Below are 13489 nucleotides of genomic sequence, written 5' to 3' on the forward strand. Positions count from 1 at the left end.
AACTGAGAGTGGGCTCAGTAGCTGGGGGTGTGCAGGACACATTGTGGATGGGCTATTTGATACGGGTCTGGAAACAAATCTAAACTCAGTTGCTTCCCACTCGTACATTTCAATTCATGAAGGCAAGAACACCTGCATGTAGTTTCAGCTCAGTTGTATACATTTTTGGAAGGTGGGACGGGGGAAGAGAAATAGAGAAGAAAAAAAGAAAAAGAAATAAGAAATTTAGAAAAATCACCAAACAAAAAGTAAACGTGTACATACAGCAGTGAGGTTAAACCCTCCCCCGTTCTGTCTACTTCATTCATCTTAGTGTTCATAGTTTTTATTCCCCCTCAAGGAAATTAGCGTCTTGTGGGACAATTAATCACCATTTCATCCATCTTTTGATTTGCTATTATAACAAACAGATACAGGCATGACATTAAACCTTTTCAAACTCTAGACTAAAATGACAGAACCCTTGGCGGTTGGATACATACTCATGTATATATATATATATATATATATATATATATATATGAAATTCATTAAATGGAAACCCTTTGGCTAAATGCGCACACATAATACTTTTTTTTGTCTTTAATCTCAGAGCTCATTCAAAGAAAACATTTTAGAAAGTTCAGGCACTATATGTTGGGAGGGGTTGAGAGTTTTTAGGATGGCATAGTTCAGTAAACTGATTCCGGTTCATATCCCAGCTGTCCAACCCTGAATATCCTGAAGATTCCAAAAACACTTCACCCCAAATCTCTTGCCCTGCCTGACTCTGCCTACTGCCCCATACTAAACTGGCACAGATTCTGCAATGAGCAGCACATATAAACCTGCAAGTATTGCCGAACGCTAATAAAATACATGGAAACGAAACAGGGAGAAGTAACAGAAAGAAATCAAACCAAGCTTTGTGCATTCTGTCATTGTAGCCATGCTCTAAGTCAGCTGGACAGGCACACCCAGAATGTGTCAGCACAGTAAAACTCATCAAGTGAAAAACACAGGATTACATCAGAGAAGGACAGGAAATACACAAGTTGGTGTGAGTGCAGATTTCTTTCCTTCTTTTTCTTTTTCTGATTTATAGTAACAGATTACATGGGTTGGGTAGCGTATAGACAATCTGGATGCTGATGTCCCGTTTATCATTATGACTGATAAAACTAGGGTCACCAAGCTTTCTATTTCTTTCTCACTCTTATTTTTTTATTATTTTTACATTTATTTTGCGTATAAATGTATTAAGGGCTGAATTAGCAGAAGACGCTTCTTTATTGCTTTTAAACTTCAGTGCAGATTTTCGGGAAATGCAACATCACTGTTACAATTCACCCAATCAGATTTTAAAAGAAAAAGAAAGAAATAATAATAAAAAACAACATCAAATAATAAAGAGTATCATCGTTGTTATCGCTACACAATGTGTTGGTATGGAGGGTTGTTGTGTTTTATGTTGGTTTATGTTAGGATCACTGCTCGGACAGGTGCCTCTCTCTCTCTGCGTCCACCAGGCTAGCAAAAGGCAATTACCAGTTAATCTGATCAGCAGGCAGGCTCGGGCGGCTCATCATTGGGTGAAGAGTTCAGAGTTCATTTGTTAGTTGCCGGTGGCGGCTAGGTGGTTAGGAACAAAAAAGAAAAAAAAAGAAAAGAAAAAAAAAAAGGTAGAAAAGATATTAGTTAGCAAGAAGAGATTGGAATGACATCATTTTAACAGCAAAATGAATGCAATCTTTGTTTAACACACTAATTCCATGGCAAGGAGACAAACACAGGCTAAACCTGGTTATGATCATGACACAATAACATCATGATCCGTTCAATCAGGACGTTATTACATGTAATTAAAGCGCTAAAATGCCCCATGATCCCACAAACAAAAGCAGAGAGGTATCACGTAGACAAACTAAAAAACAAAACAAAAACAAACTAACAAAAACTAGTAACATTTTAGTTTCGAGGCGAAATGCGTGTTACGAACAGTGTAATTAGTTGTGAGGGGGAATCAGAGAGCTAGTGCTATGTTACGCAAATAAACAAATAAAGGTCGCGAAATATCGCTTTGGATTATTTTTCTTTATTTTTCAGTGAACGTACTGTATACACAAGATTCAAAAATACATCTGCTATAAAAATAGTACCTTCAGTATAAACATAATTGGGTGAAAAATACATTTTTACATTTAAACAGATGAACAAACAAAATCCAATGAGCTTAACCTGAGATATTAAAAAGTATATATATTGAGGTAATAGCTTAAGCACAAAAGCCAATGGCTTTGCTGTCGATGGAAGCTTATTCCAGTCCCTTTGTATTTTAAAATGATTTACACAGACACACACAAAAGAAACGCACAAAAAAAAACAAAAAAAAAACAAAATCCAATGTATTTTTGATCTAGACGTAGTTAAGAAATGCACTGATTTATTTAAAGCTATGAAACAAATGTAATTTAATTCAGTTACAGTCTCAAATTTCCGCAAACCTGAGTGTTTCCAGAGGCACTTCATATGTAAACATTTCCCCAATAAAGATATGCAGTGTATAAACACATGTATGGTCTCCATTCAGATAATAAACACAAAGAATTTAAAAAAGATAGAAATATCTTATCTAACTAACCTCTGTCTGTGGTCACTATCCTTTGGTAAGGATGGACCCTTGAATCATGTCGCCGCACTTTAGTAGCCATTGCACCTAGATTACAACAGGTCCATAGGGTTAGACATGGTTCAGCCCAGTAGAAAAACATGGGTAACACTTTACAATAAGGTTCCATTAGCTAATGTTAGTTAACTACTTTAGTTAACATGAACAAAAACAAAATAATCCTTCTACAGCATTTATTAATCTTTATGTTATTTTTAACATTTACTAATGCATTATTCAAATTAAAAATTGTGCTCGTTAACATTACTGCACTGAGTTAGCATGAACAAACAATGAATAACTTTTTTCAATAACATAGATTTATAAATACAGTAATGTATTGTTCATTGTTTGTTCATGTTAATACATTATCTAACATTAATGAAACCTTATTTCTACAGTGTTACCAAAACATGCATGTAAAGCCTGTGGACCCCATAACGCTAGAGCAGAACTCTAGAAACCAGAGAAATACAGAGCAAATTGGATTTTGATCTTTGTTTAAAGGGGTCATATGATGCGATTTTAATTTTTCCTTTCTCTTTTGGAGTGTTACAAGCTATTGGTGCATGGAGAAGATATATAGTTGCAAAGCCTACAGTCTCAAATCCAAAGAGATATTCTTTATCAAAGTTAAGACTCTGCCACGCCTCCCTAAAATGTCTCATTCAAACACGCCCCCACATGTCTTTGGAAATATTTGCGTAATGCCACCCAAATATTGACGCAAAGAAAGAAGGTGTGGTTTCAGTAACCGCAGTTAGTGTTGAAGCAGCCATGTCAGGGAGATGCTGTGTGTATCTAGGTGAAAGCAAAAGCACTATATTCGGCCTTCTGAAAGTAGATGCATTTATGAATCTTTAGGATTACTTACAACAGAACAGCAACGCATTTTATGGATGACCGTTTCGTGAACCTAGGAGAGGAGGTAATCTGGTGCTTCTGAATCAGCTACTGTGTGTTTTCTTGTATTTGCTATTGAATGTTCAAATGCTGAGTTGTGTGTGCGCGCGTGCGTGTGTGTGTGCGTGCACGCACGCGCACAAGAGAGAGGGTCACACAGTGGAGTCAGCCATCTTAACCGTGGCTTGTGTACTCCAGACTCATATGAGCTTCATCATGGTGTCTGTCACACCCCTCTGTTCACCTTTCAGACTTGAACTGATGGTAAATCTAAGGACATTAACTGTTTTTACATTCATTTTGAAAGATGAAGCTCGCGAGTATTGAAAGGGGCGTTACATTTCTGATGAGTGCTTGTGGTGTTCGACCAATCACAATGCACTGTTGGACAATCAGAGCAGACTGCGCTTGTCAGAAGGAGGGACTTTGTAGAAAACTATGCATTTGAGAGAGGCTGGGCATAGATGACCTACATTAATGTACAGTATTTTAAATAATGTATTTTTTTTTTACATTAAAGCATGTCAACATATTCTGTTACACCAAATACACAAAATAATGGTCTTTAAAAAAAGCATCATATGACCCCTTTAAGAGATCCATTTAAAATGTATCTTAATTTGAAATGGCTAGCTGTGAAACAGGCTTTACATGAAGTCTCATCTATATTTAAATTTATGCATATAATGTTTCCACATATAATACATATTCACAATATCAACACATCAAGTAGAAAATCTTTTAAAAAACAAGAGTAATAAATGCATACAAAAAAAAATTACAACTTAAAATTACATAGTAATTTGTTTGACTCACAAGGTACTAGGATTTGAGACGGGTGGGTAAAAGAAAACAACAACAACAAAAAAACGGATCATCACAGAATAGTTGCTAAACACAAATGTTTTAACTCAGGAAGTGCTAATGGTTCCCTCTAACTGTGTGTGTGTATACGCCCACATGCAACGCTGGAACAGCAGATATCCAACAAATCACTTCTGATTGCACTGAAGCCCAGCGAGCAAGCAAAGGGGAAAGAGTGAGAGAGAACATGGTCTGGTCTGGAGGAGGTTTGATGTTGGATCGATACTGTAAGTAAATAAAAGGCTGCTAAGCTTGTGAGCATTTAAGTTTAAAAGTGGAAACGCTGCACTGTCAGAACAGCAGAAGACCCAAACATGCCAACTCTACAGCATCCAGTGAAATTAACTCAGAAATCCCTCCATCAAATCAAAGACTAGCACTAACCAATGCTATTCAAGCAAAACAATCGACTGCTGGCACACATGACTTCAAGCTATTGATCGCCATCTCCATTTACTTGATTTCTAAATGTTAACATTTCTTTGATGAAAAATGTTGAGTCTGTAAAAGATGATGTTGGGTTATTATCTATCTTCTTCACAAGTGTTTGCAGAAGCCTCACTAGGCAGGGGAGTATGGACAATTCTCTCTGAATAGGGTCGAGCACTCAAGATCACAAGGCTAAAAATAAGACAACTGGATACAGTGAGAAGAGTGGAAGAATTTAATGAACATCCCCAAAGGGACTCTGGGCTCTTTCTCTCTTTGTGCTGCTCGCCACTGGTACCAAGGCCTGCTACAGCAGGGACGAAAGAAATTATTTCAAAAGCCAGGAGAAATCCAAGGGGAACCACCAGTAGCCTGCCTGACAAAGCCTCCAGCAAGAGAAAGAGACCAAAAAAAAAAAAAAAAAGATGTGTGCAAGCAAGCATGCCGCAACTGTCTGCGAGTGTGAATATGTGCGTGTGTCCTGAGAAAAGAGCTCTTACACAGCAGCAGCAAAAAAACAAAACAACAAAAAAAAAAACCTGAGAGATGAATACACCTCATTTAAGACACAGAGAAGTGTTCCCTTTCCCAACCCGTCTCAGTGGCAAATGTTTAATCACCTGGGTTACCCAGCCTGCTAGCACGAGCTAGTCATTATATATTTACCTCTCAGTGAGTCCTGAACTGGGCCGGATGACCAGCCATCGAACATCCCCCCGTAAAACATCCCGACAGTACCCTCTTGTGGGGCACCGAAGAGTGAAGTGCCAAGCCCCCACACCCGCTTACCTAGGACTCCACTGTGCTCGATGGGATATTCCAGCAGAGATGTGGGCGCCAAGGCATAAGGGTAGTCATAGGGTGTGGTGTAGATAATGCCTCCGTCTGGCGTTGGGGGCACCAGGGTAGGGGTGCCATTAGGTAGCATGGTGGCCATCTGAGTGGGCCGAATGAGGTTCATGATGGGGGTCCCTGCCGGAGTTGGGGGCCTGAGGGCAGATGGGGGGAGGACCTGACCTGCAGGAGCCGCGATCAGACGCGGACCTTGAGCGGCTGCTGCCGCTGCTGCAAGAGAGAACGCAAGGGTGGCTGCCATAAACAGAAGAGTGAAAGATAGAAAGAGTGAAAGGAAAAGAACAAGACACAGAGAGAAAAGTAATGGGAGAGATAAAGCGATAGGAGGAGGTTGTGTATGTGAAGGTGTATACAATTTTCAGAGCAGAAAGGGAATATAGAAATGGACAGAAAGCACAAAAACAGTGTGAAAAGCACAGGCAGGGAAAAGAAAACAGAAGTACACGAAAAGAGGAAAAAAAGAGGGAGGGGGAAAAACAGAGGAAAATTAGTCCATGCAATGGTCAATGAACCACAAAAAAAAAATTACACTCTAAAGCAAACAAAACCCCCACAACCAAAATCAATACAAAAATGAATCAAAATAAAAAACACAAGGAGGAACTGATGATTGATCATACCAGGGCAAACCGATCATCACTAATACACAACAGAGTAACTGATTTAAAGCAGCACATCTAAACTCAATGTCCTGCAGCATGTAGAGGAAACAGCACTTCAGTTTGTGTTAAAATATGCTCATGTTATTTCTTAACGCTGTAACTCTAAAGGGCACTCTCTAGAACTGATTCCAGTAAATTGCCATAAGCTTTCCCACATGAATCAAAACCTCTATTTGCCACTGGGACATTTAGTGCAGATGTGGAGGGGAAATAACCACAATAGGGGCGAAAATTAAAGTGCTTGTGAACATTCTGCACTTAAGTCAAACAGATGTGTTTCTTCCAAAAAGATGTCCCTGTCATATATACCCAAATATGCATGCACACTTACATAAATCCATACAATCATAAATGCAGTCATGCAAATATTACTTTACAGATCAGTATAAAAACCCTTCATGTCAGTGTGGAAATGCATTGCATTAATGAATATGTATGACATGGGCTGAATCATATGCAAATATGTTTAAGCAATAACACAAGTTTATGACCTAAAGACAACCTAAAACACACAATCATGCAGCAAAATTATTCTGTATGCCACACCAAGATTATGCAAGCGGTGATTGCAATTGGAACCGCTTTGAAAGGAGGTGGGAGAAATGAGGGAGAAGGAGAAAAAGAGAGAGGGAGAGACAGAGGGATTAAAGAGAGACAGAAATACTAGACTGTGGGCAGAAGATCAGTTGTTTTCAAGAGGAGTGTGCAGTGAACAGGATTCTTTCTCGAGTTAAAACAAGCATCTTATGTCTGATGAACTCAGGTGCACAATGTTTTTTTTTTTAATTGCTCATTTATGGTCAGAGTAAGTCAGCACAGAAAACAACGTCACTGTGTATGTGTGGATTTACATGTGGATTAAGGATGGATATAAGAGATGGATTATGGCTGGTTGTGATCTGATATTGTGTGTGTAAGCTCTGTCCAAACAAATATGGGTGTGATTGTCTGTGTAAGCATTTAAACCGATCTCTTTAGTCACTATGCAACAAAATCACAGCTGAACTCGCATTATTCCCTAATAGCTAGTTTCATGTGGAGATTCTTTTGGATATGCTGATGTTCAATTGTATTTATTTTGAAGAGTTTTCTTATATAAAGTTCCCAAGCGTCTAGCGGTTGATGTGTCTCCTTACACGTTTTGATGTTGGTGTCTCTGTATGTTCCGTTCAGAATGGCCAGCTCCATCAGCTGCATCTTCTTTAGATTATCTTCTCCTTCTGCCTACAATAAGAAAGAGATAAATCAAAGAGAACTTCATTACTCACACAACCTACCACCAATCAGAATTCATTCTGAAAAAGGGGACAATCAGCTTTCAATAATAAAAATGCAGTGAATAAAATCAAATACAATTTAAAAGGGGAATGCAACTTTAAAAAGTGTGATTCATAAAAATCAAATAAACTAGAAGAAAAAAAATCATTAAATTTAATTATATTAACATATTGATAAATATCTACTCTTAGCAGGAACTAGAAGTTTTGTGCTTCTAGACCAAGAGAAAGAAATATTTCAATTACTAAGAAAGAGTAGAGAGTAAACCAAACATGAGATCTCTCAAATGCAGAGCGACTAAAAAAACCCACTAAGGGACTTGTAGTTTCAACTGCAGAGAGGAGGAGAAGGGAGAGAGAAAGAGGGAGTAGAAATGAGCTTAATTCAGATTTATACATCAAGCTACAGACACACTGGAGGGATGGGACACCTTTAACTTCTCATGGTGTTTCAGAGTTTCCTTAGGAGAGCACACATCAAATGATAAACTACTTTGACAGACACCATTATTGAGTGGTATTGTGAGAGTTGCTCTTAAGGGAATTTGACTGCAGAAATAACACAATTCTAGATTAGTACAACTCTACATGATCCACATGACTCAAAAGCTGAGAGAAACCCTGAGTAATTTCCTCAATCAGAACGACTCACTCATTCCTGAGCACTTTAGTAACTTGATACAGACACAAAAGATTCTCTTCTAGAAAGTGAAGCTTTTGTTTGAACCCTTCACATCTGAAGAGCTTGTGGAGAGCCAATGAAGAGTCATCTATGAGCTTGTTACAATAACACCACTCATGTGAAGACAGAACAAAAGAAAGTGGGCTCCGGCTAATCGAAGCAAGAGTGAGGAAAACATTCTTCATTCGTCCACTTAATAACTACTGAGCCTGACTGGTGAAAATCACCTCCGTCCTTCACGAGTTTCACCTGGGATTAGTCTTGTGAATTTTCAAATAAATGCATATTATAAAAGAGAAATGAAAGTGTTTTTTGACCTTGCATGCATGCCAACCTGTTGTTGGGGACTCCCAAAACCAAAATATGAACTTTTAATTACCCATAATGGGGCACTTTAACCTATTAATGTATGCCATTTGCTGGAAATCATCCCCTCTGCTGCAAATCTTAAAACAACACCAAGAGATTTAGTACATACATATGTATAAAAAGAGAAATAAGAGAGATTAAAAAAAATAATATGCACAGAGTACAATGTGACATTGAACTAATTCATTATATGAGAGCTTTAGAATAGTTACTTTTCAGATTGAGTTTTAGTTACAATATTTGATTAAAAACAGAAAAAAGGAGGAAACGAGAAGCAGAAGAGAATGCGATCACCACATCTAACATTATATAACCCATTGTAATGGAAAAACAAAACCATTATCCATAATAACTTGTAACAAACAAAAGCATCAGCTCCTGTATTAGAGCAGATTAAAGTAGAGGGTCAGTGCAAGGAAGGAAATCAAGGTCTGGGGCAATCGTGCCTATAAATTCCTCTAAGAGGGGTGAGGCAGAGGATAAATGACTCGAAAAAGCCCCAACACCATAAACTATCACACTCATTTCTGCTGAGCATGACTTTGTGTGGTTGGCACAGCTCTAAAGCTCTAAATCCAAACAACATCTCAGTGGTGGCCATGAAAGCAGATGGAGTCGATTTTCTCTCGTCTCACAAATGAAGACTTTGTTTCTGGCTGATTCTGCAGGGTATTTAATGAGGCTGCAGTGCCTCTGGTCACTAAGAGTAACTTCCCACCGGCCTGCCATGACACTGGGGTTAGTGGAGCACAGACTTCCTTCGAGGGCCGATGACGACGTTTCTCAGAGTCACCGTAGAGTGGACATTACCGTTTGAGGTCAGGCCAGATTTTAATTTTTTATAACATCTGCTTTCTTTGCTTCTTTCCTCCAGGGCTAGAAGCATTCTCAGGATGTGCGTAAAAAAAAAAAAATGCATAGATTATTCCTAGGCTAGAAAGGGAGGAAGGAAATAAAGAAAGTGCGGTGATTCCAGAGAGCTGTGTGTCATCAGATGGGGGAGGCTCAGGAGAGACGTTCCTCTGATTTAAGCAACAAAAGCTGACACCGAGAGAACATTTCCACACACACACACACTCTGGGTGTGAGACATCAGGGAGGGCTGCTCAATAATCCTGCTCTATCCACAGGAATCAGATTCAATCAATGGGGTCTATTTGTAAGGGCAGCGGAGTGAAGCAGCTTTCATTGGCCGTGGGGGAGGACACGGGACGCTAGACTGTGACAGCAGAGCTTGAGAGCACATCAATTTTGTTACACGCACAGAAGACAGCATTTCCTCTCCATAATAAAATGTTTACAGCCATTTCCAAATCCATTTCCTTCTTCAGTGTAGATCTGCGAGATGGCTTGTGTCCACCAGCACGTGCTTATGTCCTTTAGTGAAACATGCATTTTTATCTGAAGACTTTGGAGAGAAACATTACATAGAGCCAATATAAGAATATTGCGACAGTAAAAATAGAGAGAAAGCTATTTTTGACATTAAGTATTTTCAGGACTTATTACAGTTACCTGTCACTTTCAGCTCTTCACAAGTTCCCTTTACCATATAAATATTGAACTCCACCCTTGCCACCAAACCAACCACAATCTACATGATTCAGAACCCTTATTGCATCATTAAAGCTTTAGTGTGAACTTAAACAGTAACCCAGCCAGCGTAGAGAGATTACAGCATATGACAAGCAGTTACACCAGCCTTCTCTTGTCAACTGCGTAGAGGTAAAGCCCTGTATACACTTCGGCAGCTGTCTTGAATGCAACTAAAACTGAGATTGAGTAAAACTCCTAATCATTTCTTTCATTAAGTCGTACCTGGTTTGTGATGGTAATTCAATTGACTTCATTAGGGACATTCGCTGAAAAAAGTGGCCTGAAAGCAGAGCCATAAATATCCTCAATGTACCATCAGCAAAATAAAATAAAATTAAATTAAATTAAAATGCTGTAATACTTTAACTTCTGTAATCAATAACTGTATTTATTATATATTGATTTCTTTATTTGAAAAATATCACGCCCTTAAAAAGGTCATGAACAAGGATTTTTACATAGTAATGGATGGCATTGAAAATGAGGGGAATTCTCACAGTGCACCTAATTTCAATACATCCAAGCATTTACATCACTGGGCTTGAAAATGTTAAATTTGGCAGGTTTGACCGGAGCAGTTTTCACCCTAGGATAAGAGACACAATGTGTCATGTACAGCGCTCCGGATAAAAAGGTCTGCAAAATGACAACCATATAATATGTAGGCCAGGTTTATAAGTGATAACTGTATTTTAAAAGCTGTAACAGATGCAATGGACAAAGGCATCCATATGGGATCACACTGGATATCGCCATAGCAGGATGTGAGGACAGATATCAGAGCGAGCGAACAAACAAAGCACAACAGAAGATGAGGAGGGAGGAGTGCAAAAACAGAGGGAACGTTAATGTGATCCATGATTTCCATTGCTGCAACACATTGTAAAACCTTCAGTTGACTTGCACTCCTCTCTCTCACTTTCTAAATTTCCACTCCACTCTTCCTCTCTCACTGCCAGATGATGTTTTGTTCTGCTCCCATGATCCTTTAATGCCACCCAATCGAGCCAAGAATATCTTGAAAGGATTTGGGAAGGCTGATCTGGAGGTTTAAATACCGCCGGATTTGCATCAGATTCCGAGATTTGAGAGTCAAAGCTGAAACGCGTTCTCCCTATGCTGCTAGATCTGGGCTGTGACGGAACCTCGCCTGCTTTACAACTCCCTTAACCTTGTGTTCGGTGTCAGGGGCAAATGGGAAGGAATGAATTAGCTTAGGAAAAAAAAGGTCTGAATAAATAAACCTGCAAATCCCAATAAAATCAGCACATTTATGACTGGCCCTTGAACATGCAGTGGGGATTGATGGACCATATTGAGACTAATTTGAAAACAGAGCTTTCCCAATGGCCAAGCAGAGGTTACTTCACAGTCAAGGTTAGCAGCTGCAAAGCAAATGCATGAAATGAAGTGTTGGCCAGTGCAGTCAAGGTCTCTACTGTGATAGCCAAACTGCTCTGTGGGGCCAGGGCCAATATATTAGCAAGCAGATGGCACAGAGGCTGATATACCAATGCATTCTGCGTGAAAATATGTTTTGCTTGAACAAAATTGGAAAACATATTGCAGGTGAAAGTAACAATCCACACACATACTTGTTTGGTTTTGCTGACTTCAGGACACACTGTACTACCAACGGGAGATTACAAATGAAGAATAATGGAGATGTATTCGACCAAATTGCAACTAAAAAAGCTCCTAGAGAAGGTCAGGATAAACTCATCCTAATTAAACCATAAACTTTTCTCAAACCACACCAGCTACTTGGACATTTCCTGCCTATGGACTCAACTAACTGTGGCATAAGATAGGAGGGTTAAAATGCTCTACATGCAAACCAAAATTATGCAGTGTCTACAACTGAAACCGTATGTCCTAACACAATCCTGTTTTGCCCGCTCCAAAACAATGCAAGAAGATGAAAGGAATCCATTGCTGGCTCTCTCCACGAGATTTCGAGAGGATTCTCTAGATGCCAGGGCTGATCATAGAGGTCCCTGTGCCCGGCTGACTCTGAATGAGCGGATAATTAGCCCAGACTCCATGTAACAGGGGTGGGAGCGCAGAGGCTAGGCTAGCGTACAAACACTGGTGTTTCAGTGTGTAGCTATTCTCCCCAAAGTAAAAGGATTAGTGGCCTGTTCAAAGGAAATGCAGTTGGACTGATGTCCGCAGGGGTTCTTTTACGGGAACCAGGAAGCGATTACAGCCAACTGATTTCAGTATAGGCAGGGGCTGCACTAACCTCTAGAGACAGGTTGCAAACTAAGAGGTTTATGCTATTTATCCAGATAGCTTGTTAAAGGAAGTAGAGCTTGGGGATGAACTCTTGAACTTTTCAAAGACTATAGTTGACTTTATGCCTCTTTCAAAAACAAGTTCTGTTTATAACCAATACCCATTCAGACTCTTTATTTAGGGTCATGATTAGTTGTCATTTCAGCATCCAACTCAATAAGAGTAAGATGTGTCACACAGAGACTGTTGATTAGGGATGCTCTATTATGGCAAAAATCATAATCACGATTATTTTGGTCAATATTGTTATCACAATTATTTAACACTTATGAAGGGGCCATACGACCAAAACTTCATAAAAGTGATTAGTTTAAAGATAGTGATACATATTAAATATGCATTTCCTATAAAAAAAAGTTGCTATGACATCTACATTGTAGAGACCAGCAGAATTTCAAACAAAAGTCCTTAAAACTAAACTGTCAGTAATGAAAAAGCAAAGGACAAATAAACGCCCCATTTTGCAATAGTCACATTACATAATTTTACTGATTTGCACGGGAAATTGGGTTTATGGAAAAATGAAAGCACAGTGCTGCAAAAGGGGGCGGAATGGGGTGCAATAATCGTTTTATCTTGATTATTGTATTTTCATAATTGTTTTAGGCAGTTTAGTGTTTAATTATTACTGTTAACAAATATGGTACAGATATATTGTGCATCCAACTTTCAGATCATCAATGTGACAATAAGTCCTGCTAACATTACAGATTTACTTTTGTCTGCTTTCTTTGGCAGAAGCATTCCAAGATTTCCATTTAAGACCCTTTCACACTGCGATTCCGGCAAATACACGGGAAAAGTGTTCCAGCAATTGTTCCCGGGTCGCTAGATTTTGCCCTTTCACACTGCCAGTGATTACCCGGGATATGTAAAGGTCCCGTAATGACACGTGACATCAGGGCGT

The 13489-nt window shown here is 39.1% G+C and overlaps 1 protein-coding gene across 4 annotated transcripts in view; it reads right to left on the reverse strand.

Moving 5' to 3' along the window:
- Positions 1 to 334: 334 nt before the first annotated feature.
- Positions 335 to 13489, reverse strand: part of LOC113098438 (protein quaking-A) — a 68719-nt gene continuing 55564 nt past the window's right edge. Inside the window, exons 5-8 of one of the 4 annotated variants that reach the window (XM_026263511.1) lie at positions 7497 to 7584; positions 5510 to 5908; positions 2621 to 2695; positions 335 to 1611 (exon numbers count right to left, since the gene is read on the reverse strand). In XM_026263511.1, coding sequence (XP_026119296.1) covers positions 1595 to 1611; positions 2621 to 2695; positions 5510 to 5908; positions 7497 to 7584 — 579 coding nt within the window. In that variant the 3' untranslated portion in view covers positions 335 to 1594. Of the gene's footprint in view, positions 1612 to 2620; positions 2696 to 5509; positions 5933 to 7496; positions 7585 to 13489 lie in introns of all 4 variants that reach the window. The other 3 variants (XM_026263510.1, XM_026263513.1, XM_026263512.1) reach the window with 3 other exon arrangements.

Source organism: Carassius auratus, unplaced genomic scaffold (assembly GCF_003368295.1).
Source record: "Carassius auratus strain Wakin unplaced genomic scaffold, ASM336829v1 scaf_tig00216558, whole genome shotgun sequence".
NCBI lineage: Eukaryota > Metazoa > Chordata > Actinopteri > Cypriniformes > Cyprinidae > Carassius > Carassius auratus.